Source organism: Grampus griseus (assembly GCF_964374135.1).
Source record: "Grampus griseus genome assembly, chromosome: 16".
Lineage (NCBI taxonomy): Eukaryota > Metazoa > Chordata > Mammalia > Artiodactyla > Delphinidae > Grampus > Grampus griseus.
Window position 1 is genome coordinate 79,123,954 of NC_139010.1, and position 24,980 is coordinate 79,148,933.

At 36.6% G+C, this 24,980-nt stretch overlaps 1 protein-coding gene across 3 annotated transcripts; it reads right to left on the minus strand.

The window, feature by feature from the left end:
- Positions 1–614: 614 nt before the first annotated feature.
- Positions 615–24,531, minus strand: EEF1AKMT2 (EEF1A lysine methyltransferase 2). Of its 3 annotated transcripts, none has more exons than XM_082674237.1 (6): positions 24,432–24,531; positions 22,795–22,860; positions 22,169–22,283; positions 7,697–7,804; positions 4,455–4,671; positions 615–835 (listed from the first exon to the last, which is right to left on the minus strand). In XM_082674237.1, exons 1-6 carry the CDS (start codon positions 24,485–24,487, stop codon positions 741–743), a joined length of 657 nt encoding a protein of 218 aa, XP_082530363.1. In that variant the 5' UTR covers positions 24,488–24,531; the 3' UTR covers positions 615–740. The 3 variants fall into 3 exon arrangements, with proteins under 3 accessions (XP_082530363.1, XP_082530362.1, XP_082530364.1); XM_082674236.1 differs by lacking the exon at positions 24,432–24,531 and adding an exon at positions 23,915–24,141; XM_082674238.1 differs by lacking the exon at positions 24,432–24,531 and adding an exon at positions 23,915–23,984 and having other exon boundaries at positions 22,165–22,283.
- Positions 24,532–24,980: the final 449 nt, after the last annotated feature.

The following is a 24,980-nucleotide window of genomic DNA, read 5'->3' on the forward strand; positions in this document are numbered from 1 at the left end:
GTAATACATGCCTCGAGAAGATATTGAGGGAATTCAACGACTTAGGAAGATAATACAACTTAACCTAGTGCCAGCATATAACAGTATCTCTTAGTTGCCTTTCCTTCTACTATTTATCCCTCACAGTGTGTAGATGATCATCAGCCACAAAATACAAGCTCAATAAATATTTCTTGATCAACTGATACATTTATCTGATTTTGTTTAATTATACACATAAGGGCTGGGGGATTTTCTCAGGTATTAAATAATTTTTTTAAAAAACCACTATTCAACTCAAAATATCATACTTACTATGTTTTATAATAGTCTAATAAAACATTAGGAAAGTCGTTTGGCTTATTATTCTGGCCCTGGAATAGCTTGGTCATATCTTCATAAATAGCTATATTCAATTCACCTTTACCAAGGCACAAAAATCAAGAATACATACTATCTGTAAATCCATTTACTGCTTTAAAGTTTTTAACTGTTTAGCAGTTACAGGAAATTTTTTTAAATCAGAAAGAAAAATATTTACATCTCAAATACAAAAGAAAAATTTTAATTATTCTTGGTTGATCTCTAAAACCGAACTACTTCCACGCTCATGATTTTTTTTACCAACCCATTTTATGTATTCAACATGTGCATCCTGTGTACTTACTAAACATTTATTTGCACTTGCATTTTCTGTATCAGGTTTACTTTGATGTAGAGCTTCTTTAAAAAAGCTAACTGAATTTGTCCCATGAAAAGTCTCACGTTTTTTGGAAAACCAATGCTGCTACACTGTTTCCAGATCTGCCTCCAAAGCTGAACCTGGGTGTCCGCAGCTCTTCAAAAAGTTCAAATCCTGCCAGACAGAAGCAAAATACTTTTATTAGGGACTGAATCCCACAGTTAAGGGATATTTGTATTAACAATGTACTTGTCAACCTTTTACAAAATTACGTGATTCCAAACTCTAAATTGTGACTAAATTTCACTTTATGATCTTCTATCCTATATACTATAGGTGTATATGTGTATACACCCAAAAACACTTTGAAATGAACAAGTAACAGACAAAATCAAACCGGAAAAAAGAGGCTTTCCATCCATCCTGTTTATCATCCCTGTTTATCATCCCTTCAACTCTGCATCTCCAGTGGCCTCCTTTACCATCTAGTTGTAGGAAGCAGATTACCATGTGTTGAGGTCTTACCATGTATCCGGCACTGTTTTGAGTGCTTTATATGCAGTAAGTCAATTAATCCAAATCAGATATATAAAAGCACTTAATACAGAGAAGATAAGTAACATGGAAATAAAAATGAAAAAGTCCTGGAGACGGAAGGTGGCAATGGTGGCACAACAGTAAGAATGTACTTAATGCCCCAGAACTATAAACTTAAAAATGGCTAAATAGTAAATTTTATGTTATATATATTTTACCACAATAAAAAAAGAGTTTGTAACCAAAGATCAAGACCCAAACTGAACTGAACTTGGGAAGGTAAGGAAGTAGTAAATTTCAAAGCAGCACAGGGTGATTTCTTTTTTTTTTTTTAACTTAACATGTATTCAAAAGTCCTGGGTTCAAGTCCCAGCTCTACCACTTACTAGGTGAAAGGTTACTAGATTAAGGTCAATTTACCTTAACCAGAATCCTCAATTTCTATGCAAGGAGGTTACAGGTATCACTGCCCCTATCTAACTTACAGTGATTTTGTGAAGATTAAAATAAGAATATGTGGTGTTCTCCTAGCCTATAAAACAAAATGGAAATTTAATGTTTTATTATTCTGTTTTCAAAAAATAAGACGAATAAGGATGGAAGGTTGGTTAACTCTTAGTTAACCATGGTTTTCTCTCAGTGATGCAACTATCAGTTTGGGAGAATTCTTTTTCTTTTGGGGGAGAAGGTGTCTGCATTTTCTAAGTTTCCATGTCTTGAGCTAAAGCTCAAATAACACTTGTAAACAGAAAAAAATGCTTAAATGGATCAACTGGTTTTTTTATACTTTGCTTCATAATTCATATTCTTAATCAAGCTTCACCAAATCTTAACAAATAACTAAATATTAACATACTCATTAAAAACTGATCATAAGAAAACTTTTCCAAAGAAGGCCAGGACTTTTAAATAATACGATACATTTTAATGCTAAAAAATGAAGCCACTGTGATGGGTACACACCCATATTTGTTTTCTGAAATTTTACATATGCTTAAAATATTTCGTAATAAAAATTCTCAAGAGAAAATGGAGCTGTCTGGGTGAATTTTCTAGGACTAATCTTTTAACTCCCTGGACTAACCCTACAGAATTTAAGTTTTATATTTCAGTAGATAATACATCAAAATGTTGATGTATTATCAACAATACAAAGTGGTTGTACACCAGAGATAGATAACAAATTTTAATTATTTTAATCTATATACTTATGTGTTGGGGTTACTGATATTTTAAAAATTTTTTCATAATGAATCTGATTACTTTTTCAGTAAGATAGGTTTGTGGGTTTTTTTTAATTCACTAGTTGTAAGAAAGTCAAGTTCCTTGGACATCAAATTAGAATATCCTAGTGTCTGCCAAATGATTAAGTAATCCTCACCAAAACAAACGGCAACACAAAATATTTATATAAATAAGGCTACAAAAGAAAAATTCATTTCAATAGATTTATGAACATTTACATTTCAAATTAGGAAAGAAGCAAAGAACCTTAAAAAAATTAGTGAAGCAATCTTTATTCTATGCAAAAGGGACCATGGAAGTCAATCTTAAAAGCTAGTGACAAGGCCCTTGGCAGTGATACATGGCAGTGTGTTCTGTTAGTGTCCTGTATCTATCTAACTCCAAAAACCATTTTCTAAGAGAAGCATGCCTAGAAAAATATCTTCAATTGTATATAATTATTTCTTTAACATTTCCTGTTGTAACATTTCACTTATTTAAATTCTGCATTAAGCTCTAAAACTGAACAGAAGTTAAAGAATTTATTCAGTAGTTCTCAGACACAGACACATTTTTAATCACTCTTTACAAGGCTAAAGTCTGTTCCTCATTATGAAAGACAGACAAATATGTTTTTGTCTGGTGGTTCCAGGGATAAAAGAGAACACCTGTATTTAAAAACCAGGAAAGGAACTTGCCCTACACAGTGTAACTTTGAGCATTTATTAAAACTGTCAAGCTTCAAGAAGAAAGACTATTGATACGGGGCCTCAATAGTTCTAAAGGAAACAAATTTAACATAGAAGATAATAAAATTAATGACATGAAATAAAAGACAATAAATCACATAATTCTTGTTTTCCAGAGGCAACAGTAATGAAGCTCACATTTCAAGCCTCAAACACTTCAAGTTTTACATTATATAAGCTGCCAAAGCCATCGAATGCACACAAAAGGACATGTGTTAAGTGTTCTCCCTCCTACTGCCTATTCCCTTACTACCAAAAAGAAAACAAACTCTGAGATAAAGCGCTTGCAATACGGTTATAAATTCATTTCCCATTAGCTTGTGACAACTGAGGTTCAAAATTTAACCACAAACTTAGGACCATATCACTTATTAATACTCCATCCTGAAAATTCTTCCCACTCCTTTAAAAAAAAACAATACTAATCTGAAATGGAGTCTCAGGAAAAAACAAGCAAATATATAGCTACAGATTCTCAAGGTACTTTCCCAGGAAGTCCTGTGCACTGCATGAGTAAAGTGACAGGTGAAATAATCCTTAAACCATACAAGAAACAGTCTTCCAAAGAGCTCAAAATATTTGTGTATGGATTAAAGGTTCTCGATTCTTACAAGATCCCCATTTAGTAGACACAGCACTAATTATACTTTGCTAATGGGGCAAAAAAGGATCCTGTCTTGGCACCAAAATCTTGCAAAAAGTAGAGATTTCCTCAAGAATTAATAGGTACTAATTCTTCGAAGTCCCTACATTTTGTTTCTGTGCAATGTTAAAAAAGAATATACACTGAAAACAAGAAGAAAAATCCTAAATATCTAAATGACCACTAGGCAAGACAAAGTATCTATAAAATGAAAACTCTCATACAAGACTTTAAAAAACACTACTACCATCTGCATTATTACTGTTATTACTAATTACCAGTATATCAGTACACTGAAGTCAGAAACACAATATATGCACTTTCTTTGCTTGATTCCCCAAGTAACAGATTATATAGCTTAAACAAAGAACTTAATTTCTACAGGCTCATAAACTTTAGTACTTAACTGCCAGGATTTTTTGGAAAATTTTACAAAGCACTCTGGATCTCAACCAATATTATTTCTTTGCTCTTTGCATATACAGTTAAAAGTACTACCATGGTTATTAACAAAGAAGAAAAGCAGGCGACTCCCACAAATAGAAAAGTAAAATACTATAACACCATGGGAAAAAAAAACCTATTTAAGTGCATTAAACCTGAGGTAAGAACACATTTAAACAACATAACAGCCATTTACCTTCACTGAATTCATTTAGCAACTCTTCCTTGGTCCAATTACATGAGGTTATCAGAAAAAAGCCTTTCACTTTCAACACCCTGGAGAGAGATTTCACATATTGCTTCCTCTTTTCAATTGCATTGTCAGGATTAAGGCTTATGGCATCAAAAGTCCCTTTGTCAATACAAATATGAAATCCAGACAGTTTTGTGGAAGGATTCAAAAAGTCTTCTACCTATATTAAAAATCAATGTCTATGTGAGAACAATTCACACACAATATTTACTGAATTTAAGTAACAATCTGTAAAAAGTTACAGATAAAAAGAGCAATTACTTATGATGGCATTTTACATACAATAAACATTTGCAACTTTATAGCTAACTTTTATGTGCTTCATTCCAAGATCATTAAAGCTAAGATTAGTAAGCAAGACTGACAGTGTTTCCTGGACATTCCAAATCTCTACAAATTTGGAAACAAATCAAAGCCAGGTGTATTGCCTAATAATACCAGCACATAAATGGGGCTCACAAGCCTGGTTTATGAAAAAGTTATTTCTGTCGAAAAAAAGAATATTTGAAATATTTTTTAAATGACAAAAAAATATCTGGAACTCAAACAAGGCACTTGAAATAAGATGATTTTTAGCTGACATTACTAGCTGTATGACCTGAGGTAAACATGGTAAATCAAAAGCTCTTTTGCCTTGACTCAGCAGCTTACAAAGCAACTAATGGATACAATGAATGGCACAAAGCTTAAGAAATTAAAGGACTGTTTAAGCTGCAATTACTTAACTTTATAAATATCATGCACTTCAGATTTTGAAAGTCATGTATCAGCATCTCACTCATTTTCAATAACTTCAATAACTTACTGATACTTTAGAAGCATTTGAAATAGTGATCTGCCTCAACTTCATAAAATATTCAAAATAATTTGCCAACAAACTTAATTCTGAAAAGCTGCTTTGAAAAAGTAATTAAGCAATTAGCTCGTGATTATTCATATAAACTTAAAATAATCATAAATAGTGTATTATCTGAAACTCTTATTGTTTGACTTGAAAATGTGTATTGCATGTTTACATACATTTCAACATAGGTTTCCTGCCCCTGCCTCACATCAAAGTATTCATTACACCTGAAGCAAAACAATGACTACCACTCTTAAGAGCGAAGTTTGGAGAAGTTCCTATCCTAAATGCCTATATAAAAGTATTCATTTAGTGGGACTTCCCTGGTGGCGCAGTGGTTAAGAATCTGCCTGCCAATGCAGGGGACCTGGGTTCGAGCCCTGGTCCAGGAGGATCCCACATGCTGTGGAGCAACTAAGCCCATGCGCCACAACTACTGAGCCTGTGCTCTAGAGCCCACGCGAGCCACAGCTACTGAAGCCCACATGCCTACAGCCCGTGCTCCACAACGAAAAGCCACCACAGTGAGAAGCCCACGCACTGCAACAAAGAGAAGCCCCCACTCACTGCAACTAGAGAAAGCCCACGTGCAGCAACGAAGACCCAACACAGCCAAAAATAAATAAATGAATAAATAAAAAAATAAATTTATAAAAAAAGTATTCATTTATTCAACAGATATTTCATAGACACCTATTATATGCAGGAACTTTACAGGCCCTGGGACTGTAACTGCAAACAAAGCAAAACAGGTCCCTGTATGAGAATATATCTCATGTTCTCTAAAAGGAGAGGCAAGCAATAAATAAGCTAACCAAATTATTTCAGATAAAGTGCTATGAAGAAAAAAAAAGAATAATGAAGACAGTGAGTGACTGGGAAGAGAAATGTTTTGGAAAAGGTAGTCAGGCAAGACCTCTTTAAGAAGGCGATATTTGAGCAGAGATCAGAATGCTGAGAATGAGCCAAACAAACTGAGATCTGGGGCAAGAACATTCTGGACAGAGAGCAGCAGGTATAAAGACTGGAGAAAAACAGGGCTGACATGTATCAGGAGCAGAAAGAAAGCCAGTGTGACTGGGGTACTGGTGATAAAGAAGGAAAGAGGTAAGAAACGAGGGGCTTTGTAAGGCTGGGTGGGCGTTCAGATCCCATTCTGAGTGCAACGGGGAAGCCCTTGGAGGCTTGTGAGCAAGGAAGTGACACAAGCTGATTTATATTTTAAAAACTAACTCTGGGTACCCTGTGGTAATGGACAGCAGGGCGGCAAGAGTGGAAACAGGAAGGCTAAGTAAGAGGCTACTACAGTCATCTAAGTGAGAAATGATGGTGGCTTAGATCTGGGAGGTAGCAGTGGAAATATCAAGAAATGATCACATTCCTGATATACTCTGAAGATAAAACCAACAAAATTGGCTATAGGATTTGTTGTTGTTGTTGGCGCCTTGAGGCTTTCAGGATCCTAGTTCTCCAACGGGGAGTGAACCCGGACCACAGTAGTAAAAGCGCCAAGTCCTAACCACTGGACTGCCAGGGAATTCCCTGTTATAGGATTTAAAGGAAAGAGTGGGGTAGGGGATGGGAGGTGCGTGAGAAGTTTAAGGAAGAAACCAAGAGTTTCACTTTGGACCAATTAAGAGACTTTTAGCTATCCAAGTGGAACTATAGAATAAGCAGTGTTTATATAATTCTAGAGGTCAAAGGAGAAGCCTGGGATAAAAATATAAATGCAAGAGTCATCATCTCGGGCTTCCCTGGTGGCGCAGCGGTTGAGAGTCCACCTGCCGATGCAGGGGACACGGGGTCGTGCCCCGGTCCGGGAAGATCCCACATGCCGCGGAGCGGCTGGGCCCGTGAGCCATGGCCGCTGAGCCTGCGCGTCCGGAGCCTGTGCTCCGCAATGGGAGAGGCCACAACAGTGAGAGGCCCGCGTACGGCAAAACAAACAAAAAAAAAAGAGTCATCATCTCCTCACAGATCAGAGGGCAAAACATAAACTGAGTAATCTTTGGTGGCATTATACTACTTTAGGCATTTACAACTTTTTGATCTAGTTAATCCAAAGTTAGCTATTATTTGTGTGTATTTGCAAAAAAAAAAAAAGAGCGAGAGAAAGAATAAACATACTTGCACACAAGGAAGAGGAGAAAATAACTTTCCCAAACTGACTAGACTGAAAATTTTAATACTGTCACTTAAAAAGTATCATTTTGGATTATTTATGATTGACCCTTAATTTATGAGCTCAAAGATGTCAGCAAATTAATATACTTCAGAAACATTTAAACTTTATAACTTATTACAAATAAAAATAAGTTACAGTAATATAAATAATAGTTACCTTCAACTTAATGTTAGATAAACCTTCTTTCTCTATAATATTTCCAGAAAGCTGTATTGCAGAGGGAGAGTAATCAATTCCAGTAATGTTAGAGAAACCAAATTTTGCCTAGGGACAGAGAAATAATATTATACTTTAGTTTTCAGAAGTTTTAAATACTGTTTTACCTATGAATTATATTATTCCTTTAGGACTGGGGCTGTTTTTTTTTTTTAATATATCAAATGACATATACTATCCAATAATCTAAAATGTTTAAATTTTATTGTAGAATCTAAATAGAAACTAAAAGTTTAAATTTATATAATGTGACAATTTATTCTTTTATAATATTTGATTTCTTTCTCAAAAGGAAATTCATTTTCTTAAAGACAAAGAGAATATATGTGTATTTCGGCCCTAAAGCAGAAAAATGTAGTATTAACTTCTAATGCTGATATGCTTTAATTCACACAAAAATCTGTCATAGATTTTACTTAACACAATTAAGTTACATGAATAAATTAAATGCGTATGTAATAAGTTCTTGCTTTTAAAAATTTTCCTTCAGTGTACTTATAAATCATGCAATTCTCCACCAACCATGTGATCATTAACCATCTTACATTTGTATAGTATTTTTCGTTTTTGAAATATTTCATACATTCCAATAGACCTTTACAAAAAACCTGTGAGATAAATTGGGCAGGTATTAATACCCCCAAAGAGTTAAAGAAAGCTCACTGGACTTAAGAGGTTTGAGACTAAACCTGCAGTCCAGCTGTTTACTAACAATATTAACCCATCTAAGGGTGTGTGGAGCCTGAGGCAGAAGCATGATGGCCTCTGGTCTTCACCTCTAACTATGCTGAACATTGTAAGACCAATCAGACTAAAGAAAATATCAAAGGAAATTTGAAGAAGAACAGAAGTTGCAGAGTAGAGTGTAGCCTGAAATTCTCTTCCAGCTCTTCACCATTTACTAAATGGTTACTTCCTTCAAAACTACTTAACCTACTCCAACACCATCCATTTAAGACTTATTTAGACTTTTCAACCTTAAGTGACTGATTCCTAATCTAAACTCAATTAACACAACAATCATTTTCTGCAGGGCATTTTGCTCCCTTTGATCATTTTTATTTTTAGTCTCAAGGTCTAATATCCCTTCTTTGATGCCAACCTCCTATTCTTTTAGTGATCTCAATCCATATTCTTCAAGATCTTCATTTTCTCCCAGTTTCCCTCATTTATCAGACCTAGAATGCAGGATGATTCTATTAATTGACTCTTACCAGTTCCTTCTTCTCCAAGCCTGTTTATTCTTCCCTTAGAATTTATAAAAATCATATGTAGATGTTTTAAGTTTCTAGAACAATCATCCTCAAACTACTGCCAACATTTTTCACATTCAATTTCTGGCACTCAGTGAGAAATAAGCAGACATTCAAGGAAATAATAAATGACCAAAAACCAAAGGGAAAAAACTTACATTAGAAAAAGACCCACAGGAGAATCAAATAAAAGAATGATCAGAAACATATTTAAAAAACTAAAATAAATGACAATTTGGAGAATTGTGACAGAGAACTGAAAACTATAACAAACAAACATACAAATAAGAGAATTTTAAAATGCAATGATTAAATTAAGATACTCAAGGATGGACTTGATAGGAGATTGGACGCACACACAAAATAGTGAAGTGGAAGAAAAGTCAGAATACCACTTTAAGCACAGAATGACAGAAGGATGGAAAATTAAAAACAGGAAAGAACATAAAAGACATAATATGGCATAGAGTATAAGATCTAAATATATATAATAGAAGTCTTAGAAAAAGAGGAAATAAGAATAGGGCAGAAGAGAAAATGACATATGACTGAGAACTTTCTAATTTTGAAAAAGGATCCCAAGCCACAGATTCAAGAAGCACTATAAACTCAAGGCATGATAAAAACAAAGATAGTATAGTATAATATATATCTGATAAAACATATAATTTATATTATATACAAATAGTATAATATATCTGATGAAAACCAAAATCAGAAAAATCTCAAAAGCATTCAGGGAGTGGGGTGGGGGATACAACGCGACAGATTACCTGCAAAATACCAACAGTAAGACTGACAGCTGGCCATAAGTCATAAAGAATGGAAGCCAGAAAACAACAAAAGGAAAATGCCAATCTAAAATTATATCCCAGCAAAAAAAACAAAAAAGTATGTGTGTGTGTGTGTGTGTGTGTGTGTATCCATCAAAAATGTAGGTGGTCACTGAAAAAGCACCGAATATAAGCAATGACTGTTAGCATGACAAAAATACAGAAAACTAAACATTATGTGTCACATAGGCAAATATACATGACCACCTATTAAATTTACTTGTTTTAAAAAAACTGAATTTGATAAAAATCTATGGATCAGAGGTAAAGAAACTTTTTCTTTAAAGGAACAGAGCATAAATATTTTACACTTTTCCAGTCATACAATCCCTGTCACAACTACTCAACTCTACTACTGTAGCACATAAGCAGCTACAGACAAAGCTGTATTCCAAGAAATATTTATAAAAACAGGGGAAGCCTAGATTTGACTGATAAACTATAGTTTGCTGACCCTTATTCTAGATTTAACTTCCAACCCACAGAAAACACAGGGGACAGAAAACATGTTAAATAATACTACAGAGATGCAATTAGAAAGTCCACACTGTGGTAAATCATTTGGGACTAATAAACTACCTTCTACAACAAATAAATCACCAAGTTACATAAAGAAAAAGTGTAGGGAGAACTTAAAAGAGCCTTCGGAGACTATCAGCCAACTGCAATATGTGGACTCAATAACAGAATGGAAATGACAGAAGAAAAGTCAGTGAACTTGAAGACACATCAATACTAGTTATCAAATCTAATCAACAGAGAAAAATAATCGGAAAAGAATGAACAGGTCCTAAAGCTTCAGGGACCTGTGGGAGAATACAAAGAGGCTTAACGTTGATGTTTACAGACTCTCAAAAGGAAAGGAGAATGTGATTCAGAGGAAAAAAAAAAAATTGAAAACATCCCAAATTTGGCAAAAGACTTAAGTTCTCAGATTCAAAAAGCTCAGTGAACCCCAAACAGAATAAGGAGAAAGAAATCCAAGCAGCAGTACATCATAATTAAACTGGTAAAAACTAAAAGACAATGGAAAAAATCTTGAAAGCATCTAGAAAACTGATGCATTACTTACAGGAACACAACAATTCAGATGACTGCAGATTTCTCATCAAAAACTATGGAGGTCACACAACATTTTTAAAGTACTGAAAGAACAGTTAATTCAGAATTCTATATTCAGCAAAAACATCCCTCAGGAATGAAGGTGAGATAAAGACATTCTCAGTTGAAGAAACACTAAGAAAATTTCTTGCCAGGAAAGCTGCTCTAAAATCATTCCTGAAGGAAGTTCTTTAGACAGAAGGTAAATAATACCAAAACAAACGAACAAACAAACTTGGAAGATCAGGAATGAAGAAAAAAGCTGCAAAAGTAAATATCTGTGTTAACATAATTAACTACTATTCTCCTTTGAAAGGAAACATTATAGCATTATCCTACAGGATTTTCAATGTAAAGGTAATATGTAAGACAACTGCAATATAAAGAAGGGAAGATTAAAAAACTCACAGGTGGTTAAGGTTTTCACATACCACATGGAACGGTAAAACACTGATTCTAAGTAGATTGTGTAAATAAAGTATGTATATTATAATCGTACAGCAACCACTAAAAAAGCCAAAAAGATACAGTCATTACAGCAACCACTAAAGAAACTATACAAAGACATTTATACAACTAGATATATCTAATTAAAATGGAATACTAAGAAATGTCCAAATAAAGCAAAATAAGCAGGAAAGGAGAAAGGGAAGAATGAAAAAACAGAGGTAACAAAGAGAAAAGAAATAATAAAATGGTAGACCTAAATCCAAATGTTCTAAATATACCAATTAAAGGATAGAGATTATTAGAAAGGATAAAAAAACATGACCCAACTATATGCTGGCTACAAGAAAGTCACTTCAAATATAATGATATAGGTTGGTTCAAAGAGAAAGAATAGAAAAGGATATACCATGCAAAAACTCATTTTGGCCTGCGTACCAAAAAAAAAAAAGCAAAAACTCATTTTAAAAAGTTGAACTTCACACCCACAAGGATGGTTACAATCAAAAAGATAATAAAAAGCGTTGGTGAGAATATGGAAAAACTGGAACTCACATACAGTGCGCATGGAAGTGTATAATGGTGTAGCCACTGTGAAAACAGTCTAGCAGTTTCTCAAAAGGTTAAATATAGAGTAACCATATGAACCTGGGTATATACCCAAGAGAAATGAAAATATATGTCCATACAAAAACTTATACATGAATTTTCACAGCAGCATTTTTCATAATAGCTGAAAAGCAGAAACAACTTAAATGTCCATCAGCTGGCGAGTGGATAAACAAAATGTGGTAAACCCATCCAACAGAATATTAATTGGACAAGAGGAAAGAGTACTGATACATGCTACAGTATGGATGAACTTTGAGAACATTATGTTAAATGAAAGAAGCCAGACACAAAAGACTACATATTGATGATTCCATTTATATGAAATGCCCACAATAGACAAATCCACAGACACAGAATGTAGATTAGTGGTTGCCAGGGGTTGAAGGGAATGGGGAATAAGGAGTGAACGATAATGAATATAGGGTTTCTTCTTGGGGTGATGAAAATCTTCAGGAATTAAAATAGTGGCGATGGTTGTACTAATTTGTGAATATACTAAAAACCACTTTCAAAGGGTAGATTTTATGGTATGTGGATTATATCTCAATTTTTTAAAAAAGCTGGAGTGGCTTTATTATTAGCATCAAAGTAAAATCAAAGTAAAGAAAACTACCAATGTTAAAGAGGAACATTATACAATAAATGGGTCAATTCATCAATACACAAACACATAAAATCCTAAATGTGTAACCTCTGAACAACAGAGTTTGAAAATACATGTAGCAAAAACTGACAGAAATAAAAGTTAAAATAGATAAATCTACCAATACGGTCAGACACTTCAACATTACTATTTCCATAATTAATAGCACTAATAGACAGAAAATCAGTAAAGGTATAGAAATGAACAACACCATCAAACACCATAAGTCTAGTTAACATATACAGAATACTCTATCCAGTAACAGCAGAATACACATTTTTTTCAAGTGCACATGAAACATTCACCAAGATGGATATATCCTGGATCATAAAACAAAGTAACACATTTAAAAGAATTTAAATCATACAAAGTATGTTCTCTGACATAATCGAATTAGACTAGAAGTCAAAAGCAGAAAGAGAAAAATCCACAACATGTGGAAATTAAACAACAGAATTCTAAATAATCTGGATCAAAGAAGAAAATTAGAGAATTCCCTGGTGGTCCAGTGGTTAGGACTCCACACTTTTCACAGCCAGGGGCCCGGGTTCAATCCCTGGTTGGGGAACTAAGATCCTGCAAGACTCACGGCACAGCCAAAAAAAAAGAAGAAAATAAAAATACAGCATATCAAATTTGTGCGGTGCAGGAGCACCTACAGAAAAATTTATAGCACTTATATCATTAAATGTTTACATGAGAAAAGAAGGAAAGTCCCAAATCAATAATCTAAGCTTCTACCTTAAGAAGCTAGAAAAAAAGAGCAAGAATAAATTAAAAGCAAAAAGAATGAAAAAATAATAAAATTAAGAGCAGAACCCATTGAAACTGAAACATAAAAGCAATAGAGAAAGTCAATGAAAACAAAAGCAACTTTTTATAAAAGATAGAAAAAATGAATCTCTAGCATCACTATCAAAGAAAAAGAGAGAGAAGACACAAGTTACCAACATTAGGAATGAACAAGGGGATTTCAATACAGACCCAACAGACTTTAAAAGGACAATAAGAGAATACTGTGCAGAACTCTATACACACAAATTCACAATGGACTAATTCCTCAAAAACCACAAACCACGCAAACTCACTCAAATGAAATAAATAACCTAAATAGGACTGTGACTATTAAAGAAATTTTATTCATATTTTAAACCTTCAGAAAAGAAATTTCCGGGTTAAATGGTTTAATTGCAAATTCTACCAAACACTCAAGAAGAAATAACACTAGTGCTACACAATATCTTAAAAAATTTAAAAAGGAGGGAATTCTTCCCCACTCATTTTATAAGGCCATCAATGCCCTGAGACCAAAACCAAATAAAGATAATACAGGACTGCAGGGAAACTGCAGACCAATATCCCTCAGGAATACAGATGTAGGGAATTCCCTGGCAGTCCAGTGGTTAAGACTTCACCTTCCAATGAAGGGGGTATGGGTTCAATTCCTGGTCGAGCTAAGATCCCACATGCCTAGTGGCCAAAAAACCAAAACATAAAACAGAAACAACACTGTAACAAATTCAATAGAGACTTTAAAAATGGTCCACATCAAAAAAATCTCTTTTTAAAATTAATTAATTTATTTGGTTGTGCCAGGTCTTAGTTGTGGCAGGCAGGCTCCTTAGTTGTGGCATGCGAACTCTTAGTTGTGGCATGCATGTGGGATCTAGTTCCCTGACCAGGGATCCAACCCGGGTCCCCTTGCACTGGGAGCGCAGAGTCTTATCCACTGCACCACCAGGGAAGTCCCCAAAAAAAGCTTAAAAAAAATACAGATTTAAAAGTTCTCAACAAAATAGTAACTAATTGAATCTAGCAATACAGAAACAGAATTATACATTATGACCAAATGGGGTTTATTCCACAAGTGCAATACTGGTTCAATATCTGAAAATCAATTAATATAATCCACCATATTAACAGTCTAAAGAAAAAACACCTCATGATTATATTCACTAATGCAAAAAAATTTTATTTTATTTTATTATTTTTTTAACGAAATTCAAGAAATACGTCCTAAAAATACAAGGGAACTTCTTCAACCTGATAAAGGGCATCTAACAAAATCCTGCAGCTAACATCATCCGTAATGGTGAAAAACTGAAGACTTTCCCCCTAAGATGGGAACAAGGCAGGAATGTGCCATCACCAGTCCTAGTCAATACCATATTGGAAGACCTAGGTAGTGTAATCAGGCAAGAAAAAAAAAGGCATGCATATTGGAAAGAATGAAATAAAACTGTCCCCATTCACAAATGGCATGACTGTCTACATAGAAAATCCCAGAAAATCCACTTAAACCTCCTAGAACTAATAATATGCAAGATTACAGGATACAAAGGCAACACAAAAATCAACCATATTTCTAGCAATAAACGATTGGAAACTGAATTTCAAAAAGCAATACCATTTTAAATACTCCAAAAACAAATATATAGGTATAAGTCTAAAAAATATGCACAGGATCTGCATGCTGAATGAAAACCAAAAAATGCTGAGGAATGAAATCCAGGAAGACCTAAATGAATGAAGAGAGACACTATGTTCATAAACTGGAAGACTCAAGATAGTAAAGATGTTGATTCTCCTCAAATCACAGATTTAGCTCAATTTCAATGAAATTTTCAACATGGATTCTTTTGTAGATATTTACAAACTAATTCTTAAATTTATTTGGAAAGGTAAAGGAACTAGAATGGCCAATACAACATTTGAAAAAGAATAAAGTTGAGAGACTCACACTACCCAACTTTTAAGATTTACTAAAAAGCTACACTAATCAAGATAGCATCCAGAGGATGTCACCATGAATTCTTCCAAACATTGAAGAAAGAAACAAAACTAATCTTACAAAAATCCTCTGAAAAAAATAAAAACAGAGACAAGTCTCACCTCATTTTATCAGACCAGCATAACCTTGACACAAAAACTTTACATTAAAATTGCAAGTAAGCACAACTGGACAGCCCGCATGCCTCAACGAAAGATCCCGCATGCCGCAACTAAGACCCTATGCAGCCAAAAATAAAGTAAATAAATATTTTTAAAAATAAAATTGCAAGTAAGGAAAATTACTGGCTAATCTCTCTCATGAAGCTATATAATTCCTAAGTAGAATACTACCAAATCAAATCCAACAATATATGAAAAGGATAATACATCACAATCAAACTTGGTTTACTTCAGGAACGGAAATTTTTTATAACATTGAACAATCACTACAATTATCTCAATAAAAATGTCAATTAAAAAAAAAACTGGGCTTCCCTGGTGGCACAGTGGTTGAGAGTCCGCCTGCCAATGCAGGGGACACGGGTTCGAGCCCTGGTCCAGGAAGATCCTACATGCCGCAGAGCAACTAAGCCCGTGCGCCACAACTACTGAGCCTGTGCTCTAGAGCCCGTGAGCCGCAACTACTGAGCCTGCGTGCCACAACTACTGAAGCCCACGCACCTAGAGCCCGTGCTCTGCAACAAGACAAGCCACCTCAATGAGAAGCCCGCACACCATAACAAAGAGTAGCCCCCGCTCACCGCAACTAGAGAAAGCCCGCACACAGCAACGAAGACCCAACGCAGCCAAAAATAAATAAATAAATAAATTTTTTAAATTGAGGACCCCCACCAAAATCAATCAGTTCAACTCTAACAGAATCAAGAAGAAAAATCATCTGATCATATCAATGAATATTAAAGAAAGCAACTGATCGAGTTCAACAACCCAACCATTATGATTAAAAACTCTTAACAAACTAGAATATAAAGGAACAGCCTCAATCTGGATGACTACCTGTAAAAACCTAGAGCTAACATCATATTTAACAGTGAAATATTAGAAGCTTTCCTCTTCTAATAGGCAGTGTTAGAAGGCTATCTGCCTTCACAATTTCTATTCAATGTTGACCTAGAGACTGCACAGCATTTTAATAAACAAAATATTAAGAATGGAATAGAAGAAATACAACTACTATTTACACATGACATTACAGTCTTTATAGAAAATCCAAAAGAATCTATAAATAAATAATTAGAATTAATGTGTGACTTACTGGATACAAGATCAATATAAAAATCTGTTGTACTTATACATAGCAGCAATAAACTATTAGAAAATAAAATTTAAAAGCATAACAATAATAGTCACAACAACAAAAAAATCTAGGAATCAACCAAGGAAAAATACTGGTTGGCCAAAAAGTTGTTCTGGTTATTTGGGGTTTTTTTTAATATATTTTTTAATTTATTTTTGGCTGCGTTGGGTCTTCGTTGCTGTGTGCGGGCTTTCTCTAGTTGCGGTGGGCAGGGGCTACTCTTCGTTGTGGTGCGCAGGCTTCTCATTGAGGTGGCTTCTCTTGTTGCGGAGCACGGGCTCTAGGCGCGCGGGCTTCAGTAGTTGTGGCGCGCAGGCTCAGCAGTTGTGGCACACAGGCTTAGTTGCTCCGTGGCATGTGGGATCTTCCCAGACCAGGGCTCGAACCCATGTCCCCTGCACTGGCAGGCGGATTCTTAACCACTGCGCCACCAGGGAAGTCCCTGTTTGGTTTTAAGTAAAAATAAGACACATTTTTCATTTTCACCAAAAACTTTATTGAACAATGTATTCATTAACCGAGCAAACTTTTTGGCCAACCCAATATATAAGATCTCTGTACAGAAAATCTCTATACAGACAAAATACTACTGAGAGAAAATTAAGAACTAAATAAATGGAGGAATACATCATGTTCATGGATTCACTCGATACTATAAACATGTAAATCCTCCTCAAACTGATCCATAAATTCAATACAATCCTAATCAAAATCCCAGGGTGGGTTTTGTTTTTTTCCTGAAAAGTGATGATTCTAAAATTTAAATAAATATGCAAAGAGCTAACTAACAACATACAAGACAACAATGGAAAAGCTATCAAAGTCAGAGAACTTACGTTAACCAAATGGGGAGACTTGTCCAGTAATTAGGACAATTTGGCATTGGCATAAGGATAAACAAACAGACCCAAAGGAATAGAACAGAGGATCCAGAAACAGACCCAAACACATACTATTACTGGACTTATGACAGAGGCACCCCTACAGTGCAGTGGGGGAAAGAGCAGACATTTCAATAAGTGGTGCTGGGTTATCTGAATATTCATAGGTAAAAAAAAAAAATAAACCTTGACTCTACCTCACAACATACACAGCAATTAATTGGGACCTAAATGTGAAAAGGAAAAGAACAAAGTTTCTAGAAAAACATATAGGAAAATATCATTTTGACTCTGGGTAGGCAGATTTACTACACAATATTCAAAAGCACTAACCATTTTTAAATGCTATATTAAACTTTAGTAAAATTAAAGAACTTCTGTTCATCAAAAGACACTATTACAGGGACTTCCCTGGTGGTCCAGCGGTTAAGATTCCAAGCTCCCAATGCAGGGGGCCTGGGTTCGATTCCTGGTCAGGGAACTTGATCCCTCATGCCGCAACTAAAAAGATCCCGCGTGACACAAGGAAACGCGACAAGAAATATCCTGCGCGCTGCAACTAAGACCTGGCGCAGCCAAATAAATAAATAAAAATTTTTTTAAAAGGTACTATTACAGGGCTTCCCTGGTGGCGCAGTGGTTGAGAGTCCGCCTGCCTTTGCAGGGGACACGGGTTCATGCCCCGGTCCGGGAAGATCTCACATGCCGCGGAGCGGCTGGGCCCGTGAGGCATGGCCGCTGAGCCTGCACATCCGGAGCCTGTGCTCCGCAACAGGAGAGGCCACAGCAGTGAGAGGCCCGCGTACCGCAAAAAAAAAAAAAAAAGATACTATTACAAAAGTGAAGAGACAAGCGACACACCAGATACAAAGGTTATATACACAGAATATATAAAAAACTCCTACAAATCAATAAAAGAAAGGCAACCCAATCTTTAAATAAGCGAAAGCTTGAATAGGCATTTCACAAAAAAGAACAGCCAAATAGACAGCATATGAAGATATGCTCAATATCCTTAGACATCAGGGAAATGAGAATAAAACCACAAGATACCACTACACACCTAGCAGAATCACTGAAATTGGATAAGCTGACAAGAGCAGGTGTTGGCAAGGATGTGGAGCTACTAGAATTCTCACACACTGCCAGTAGGAGTGCAAACTAGTGCAACCAATTTGGAAAACTGTCTGGCAGTATTCATAATAACACAGTGCTGGAAATGAGTCAAATGACTATCAACAGGAGGATGAAGGAATAAAATGAATGAATAAATCAATAAATAAATTGTGGTATTTTCATATAGTACAGTACTAACCACAATGAAATGAAGCACTCTAGTGCTACACACAATATGAAAGACCATGGGTAAACCTGACAAAGCCATGCTCAGCAAAAGAAACCATATCAAAAAAGTGCATACCCAAAGATACTACTCACATCAAGTCAACAAGAGGCAAAACTCAATGAAATGGAAAAAGGATAATCTTTTCAACAAATGACGGATGGAACAATTCAACATTCACATACCAAAAAAAATTAACCCCAACCAGTATCTCAAACCTTCTACAAAAATTAATTCAAAATAATAGATCTAAATGTAAAAATTTTAAACTTTTAGAAGAAAACCTAGAAGACCTATGTGACCTTAAGTTAGGCAAAGAGTTCTTTAATATGACAACAAAAGCACGATCCACATACGAAAAAATTAATAAATGTGACTTCACAAAAATGAATTTCTGCTCTTCAGAAGATATTGTTAAAGAGAATGAAAAACAACAAGCGAACAAATGAGAGAAAACATTTGCATATCACATACCTGACAAGGAACTTATATCCACAATACATAAAGAATCCTCAAATCTTAATAAGTTAACAGGCAACCCCATTTAAAAATAGGCCAAAGATTTGAACACACATTTCACCAAAGATACACAGATGGCAAAAGAGCACATGAAAAGGTAATCAAAGTCATTAGGAAAATGCTAATTAAAACCACAATAAGAAACCAGTACAGCTGACATGAAAAATAGCCTAACTTATGATGACAGAAGTCAAAATAATCATTACCTTTAGGAGGGAATGAGTGGGAGGGGACACAAGGGGGCTTCTTCTATGGTGTTAATTATGTTTTCTTTGTTGATCAGGTTGGTGAGTTACACACAATTATTCATTTTGTAAAAGCTGTACACTTATGACCTATTCACTTTTCTACACGGATGTTATACTTTATTCAGTAAGTTCACATTAAAAAAGAAAAAAACTTCCCAAAGCGACTCCACATCTAGGTAGCTTCACCAGTGAATTCTACCAAACATTTAAGGAAGAAAAAACAATTGATAACAAACTCTTTCAAAAAATAGATTCTTGTTTAATGATGTCAGCATAACTTGATACCAAACCCTGACAAGGACACTACAAGAAAGGAAAATTACAGGACAATCTCCCTCATGGACAAAGTTGCAAAAATCCTAAACAAAATATTAACAAAGTGAATCCAGTAATATATATATATAAGTTGGGTTTATTCCAGAAATGCACTTAACATTTGAAAATGATCAATGTAATTCACCTACATGAATAAAGGAAAAAATTCATATGGTTACCTCAACAGATACAGGAAAAACATTTAATCAACAACAACACACACCGTTAGCAAAGGAGAAAAACATTTAATCAACAACAACACACACCGTTAGCAAATCTGAAGTCTGATAACAGAGTTATCTACAAAACTAACTTACAAGATAACATCATACCTAACAGTGAAACACTGAACGTATTCTCTGAAAAGGGCGGAAAAAGACAAGGATGCCTTCTGTCACCACTTCTTTTCAACATTCTCCCAAAGGTCCCAAACAGTGTAATAAGGGGGGAAAAGTTACAAAGGATTGGAAAGGAAGAAATAAAACTATCATTATTTATAGTTTGCCTAATTATATATGTAGAAAATATAAAAGAATCTATAGTTAAACTATTAGTCTAAAAGGATAAATCATTAACCTCTACAAGTGAGCTATTAGAATCCGAAAGTATCTACAGGTAAACAACAGAGTGAATAAATAAAATTGTGGTATAATTGTACAAAGGATTCATATACAGCAACAAAAACGAATGAACTGCTATGTACAAGTGGAGTGAATCTCACAGAATGTTGACTGAAAGACACCAGAAAGAACACACTGAAGGCTTCCATTTATATCGAAAACAGACAAATTAATCAATGATGTTAAAACTCCTTGTAGTTGCCTTTAGAGAGGAAGGAGGAGCAATTTAGAGGATTATCAGGGAGTTTAAGGGGGGCTTCTAGAGTCTGTAATATTCTGTTTCTTGATTAGGGTGATAGGTGTGTTCACTTTGTAATAATTAATTGAGCCATACTCTTTTGGTTTGCGCACTTTAATGTAGTTATGCTGCACCTCGTTTCAAAAAAATTTATTACAATTTTTTCTAATCACATTTCACTACTTGAAACATTTTAACGGCCCCCCATAGACTAAGAGTAAAATCTAAGCTCTTAGGCATGGCATATGATATGGCTCCTACCTTTAATCTAAACCTCATCTCTATCTCACACATACACTTTATATTCTAATTTACCAAATTATTTATAGGGCCAGAACCTTCATGCCTTTAGATAATGTTTCCACTTCTTGAAATTCTCTCCCTCTTTACACTCTACCCACACTCAACACAATTTCCACCCAACTTGGATATTAGCTCCTCCAAGACCCTTCTTATCCCTCTTCCCCAAATCACTCCCTTTCCTATACTCAGTATATCTATTATTGCATACATCAAGCTACAGCATTAGCTATTTATGTCTATGTCAGTCTATCCTCTATTGTACTGTGAACAACTCAAGCACAAGGTCTAAATTTTCATACTGCCAGTGCCTACCACAAGGCTTGACAGGTGGTAGTCACTTAGCAAGTTTCACTGTTACGTATATAACCTTACAAGCTGAAACAGTAAAACCATCTAGGATGAAGCCTAAGTCTTACACCTCCTCCACAGCACTCGGCAGAGCAATGATACACTACAGGCATTAACGGTGATGGTTTAGCTAGTAGTAGAACCTGTACCAAAACTCAGTTCCATGGACAAAATGCTCTTTTCAAAGCATATGCAAAACACTCTTCAAAAACCATATGCTCACCTAAGAAAAGGGATGTATGTCCTACTGGAAATGTAAAAAAAATCATCATCCTTTTATACATACAGATTTCCAGAGTTTTGAGCTAGAAGAAACCAACAGAAATCACCTAGTCAAAATCTTTAGGAAAGAACTGAAGTCCAGAAAAAAAAGTGGCTTGCTCAAGGTTGAGACAATAGCAAGAAGGGCCAAGACTAGGACTCAGATCCCCTGGCTTCTCACTTAGTGCTTTCTCACAGCCCATGCAGCCTCCCTTTTGTACCATGTGACTTCTCAGGGTAAGTGGTACGACTACTTTACTACTTTGGATTTAGATAGCTAGTATCCTCAATTGCAAGATTTTTTTCTTAATTTCATTTTTAAATTTGGTTCTAACACATGAATACTAATAGTACCAACAAGTTCAACCAGGAAAACACCATTTCCAGTTCCAATATCAAGCACTGAAGCATCCAATGGAATCTTGTGTTTCTGCATCCACCTTATTAGTCGAGTCATACTCTCTTCTCCAAACCTATTAGAAACAGAGAATCAGTTAATCAAATAACAGAGGGATAGAGAACAAAGGTTATAACTACATTACACTCAAGCAGCTTATTCAGTTTGCTCAATTAAATCTTTTTTGAAAGTAAGAAATAACATCTGTAACTGCTTAATCTTCATCTATACTATTATTCAGAAGAAAACACCCCCAAGAATAGAACAGAATAGCTAAGGTTGGTATGTTACTTATTAATGTTTCTCTACATCAGCATTAACACTTGTACATGTTGGTGGCTAAAACGTGCATTGCTTATTGAAAAAGGGCAGTTATAAAATAAGGGTTATTTCCTAATACTGTCATCAAATTTAAATCTGGGCCATTAAAAGAGAAAAGAGACAGATTCTTTCAATCTACCCACCAAAGCCAGAATCAGTCCAAGGTTCCCAAGATTTCTAGGGTTTCTCTGGGATAAGCACTTAAAAGACACACACACACCTACACAATCTTCTGGATCATAATCCCACTACTTTTTCTAACTTACCAGATTTCTCCTGTATCTCCATATTCTTGGAAAGTTTGCAGTTCTCTCTCATAGACAGCATCCCAACTATATGAATAATCAAATGCAAAGCAAATTATTCAATTAAACTGTATTATGAATTAAAGGTATATTTCTAATACATTACTGGGATAGTTATGACAGAAATTTAAAACATTATTAGTGTTGACAAGTGCACACCGCTCAATCTTTTAACATCCTTGTGTTAAAAGAATGAAAGAAATAAGTTTATACATGTAAAGCACTTACAACAATGCCTGACATTTAAAACGGTGTATGTTTTAGCTTAAAAAATACAAAGACGTATCTGTCCAAGGATCCCTAAGTCCCAAACACAAATCCAAAACTTGACTGTAAAGGCATAGTGTCATTACAGCACTTTTCAGTTTAAAATGTAAAGACACAATAATTTTCTACCAATTAGGTGGTTACTCACAATGGAATTCGCCAAAAATAAGCTCCGCTTAAAGGTTAAGTTTTAAGACACACTCTCACTCCTTTTAAGGACTCCTCCTCCATCAATTGCCGTCTCTTCCTATTTCATGTCTATAGAAGCCCTTCTCCTCCTCCAAGTTACCTCTCATTCTTACCTTTCCCCACAGTCATTCATTCATCCATTAATCCATTAAATAAGTGCTGAGCGTCTGCTTAGGTCAGACCACTTTCTCCTACTCCAAGATGCCCACTATCTCCTCGCTCCCTCCTTACACCATCCCCCCCCACTCCCACCCCTTCCAGCTTCCACGTCCCTGCCCTCGTCCCCTTAACCTTTTCAGCTTCCCAGCCGAGCAGTTCTCCTCCGGCCTCCTACCCTCGCCCACCAGCCGTATTCGTCAGCCCCGCCCACTTTCACCCCACGGGCCCCTTAGACGTCAACCCCTTGAAAAGCCTATTTACAGCCGCCAGTGTAGTCCCTCGGGATTCCATCCCTACGACCCCCGCCCCCGGACCCTCGTCCAAGGCGGCCCTTTAGGCTTCCTCCCGTCACGCCCCCTAAGCTCTCCCCATCTTCCGGGGCCGCCTAGGCCCCATCTCTCCTTCCCCTCCTGCGGCCCAGTCCGGGCAGCGCCGCTCACCCTCCCCTGCCCTGCGCCACACTCACTGCTCTCGGGTGCCCAGCGCAGACGGGGCGAAGCCATCCCCTCGGGGACTGCCCCCTCGAGACCGCGCCGCGGCCCCAGCGCCGCCGTCGTCGTCCGCGCCCTCGCTCATCGCGCTCCTTACCCCGGAGGGCCTTTGGGGCCGCCATAGAGACGTGGCGCGGGCAGAGCGGACGGGCGGGCTGGCGCCTCTAGGAGGCGGGAGTCGGCCCTCTCTACTGCTCCCGGCCCCGGTGGGGGTCCGCAGTCCTGCGCTTTTCCTGCAGCCACCCTGGTCCAGAGTCCCGGATCCCAAAGCCCAGAGTGGGCGGGGCGGGGCCTCGCCTCGGTCCCCACTCTCCCTCCAACCAGCGTCCGATGCACCCCCTTCTTCGAGGTGCCCGCCTAAGCACCACTATATTTGGGGACTGCTGTTCCTAAGGGACTGTTCAAGGTATTGCATTTTGGAAAAAGGCTGGCGGTGGGGGAGCCACACTGAATACCTAAGCCGACACTGCTCAACCCAAATGTACAAATCACCTCATCTCTCCACGTCGTGGGCAGATCTGAGAAATGAGTGGGACAGTCCATCGCATTATTTGGCTTTCCTGCCCAAGGCTAATTTCATTTGCGGCTGGCATTCCGCCTTGCAAATAGCACTCTGGCCTCTTCTGACTTGACGTCACTGGTGGACGAGGGAATTTATGCCCAGTGAAATGAATGCCTTACGACACCCGCCCCCCCCCCGCCCTCCTCCCCGCCCTCCCAAGTAAGCCAATCACGGGTATCAGAGTGCTAAGTGAGAAGAAAGGTCTAAGTGAAAGTCAAGATGCCTGTCTCAACTCTGCCCCTAACCAGGCGCCTGGCCCTATCCAAGACTCCTAACCTCTGTGTGCTTCAATTTCCTCACCTGCAGCTCGCTGGTAATAGAATGCTCCCAACCAGTGAATCTGAGATTCATCCACCTCTTGGTGGGACTGATGCTGCAAGTTCTGCAGCATAATGCCAGAGATCTTATGGGCCAAATGTCTGGGGGGACTTCTGTAGCGGCAATGAAATACTGGTAGTCCAATGCCCTAGGCAAGAATC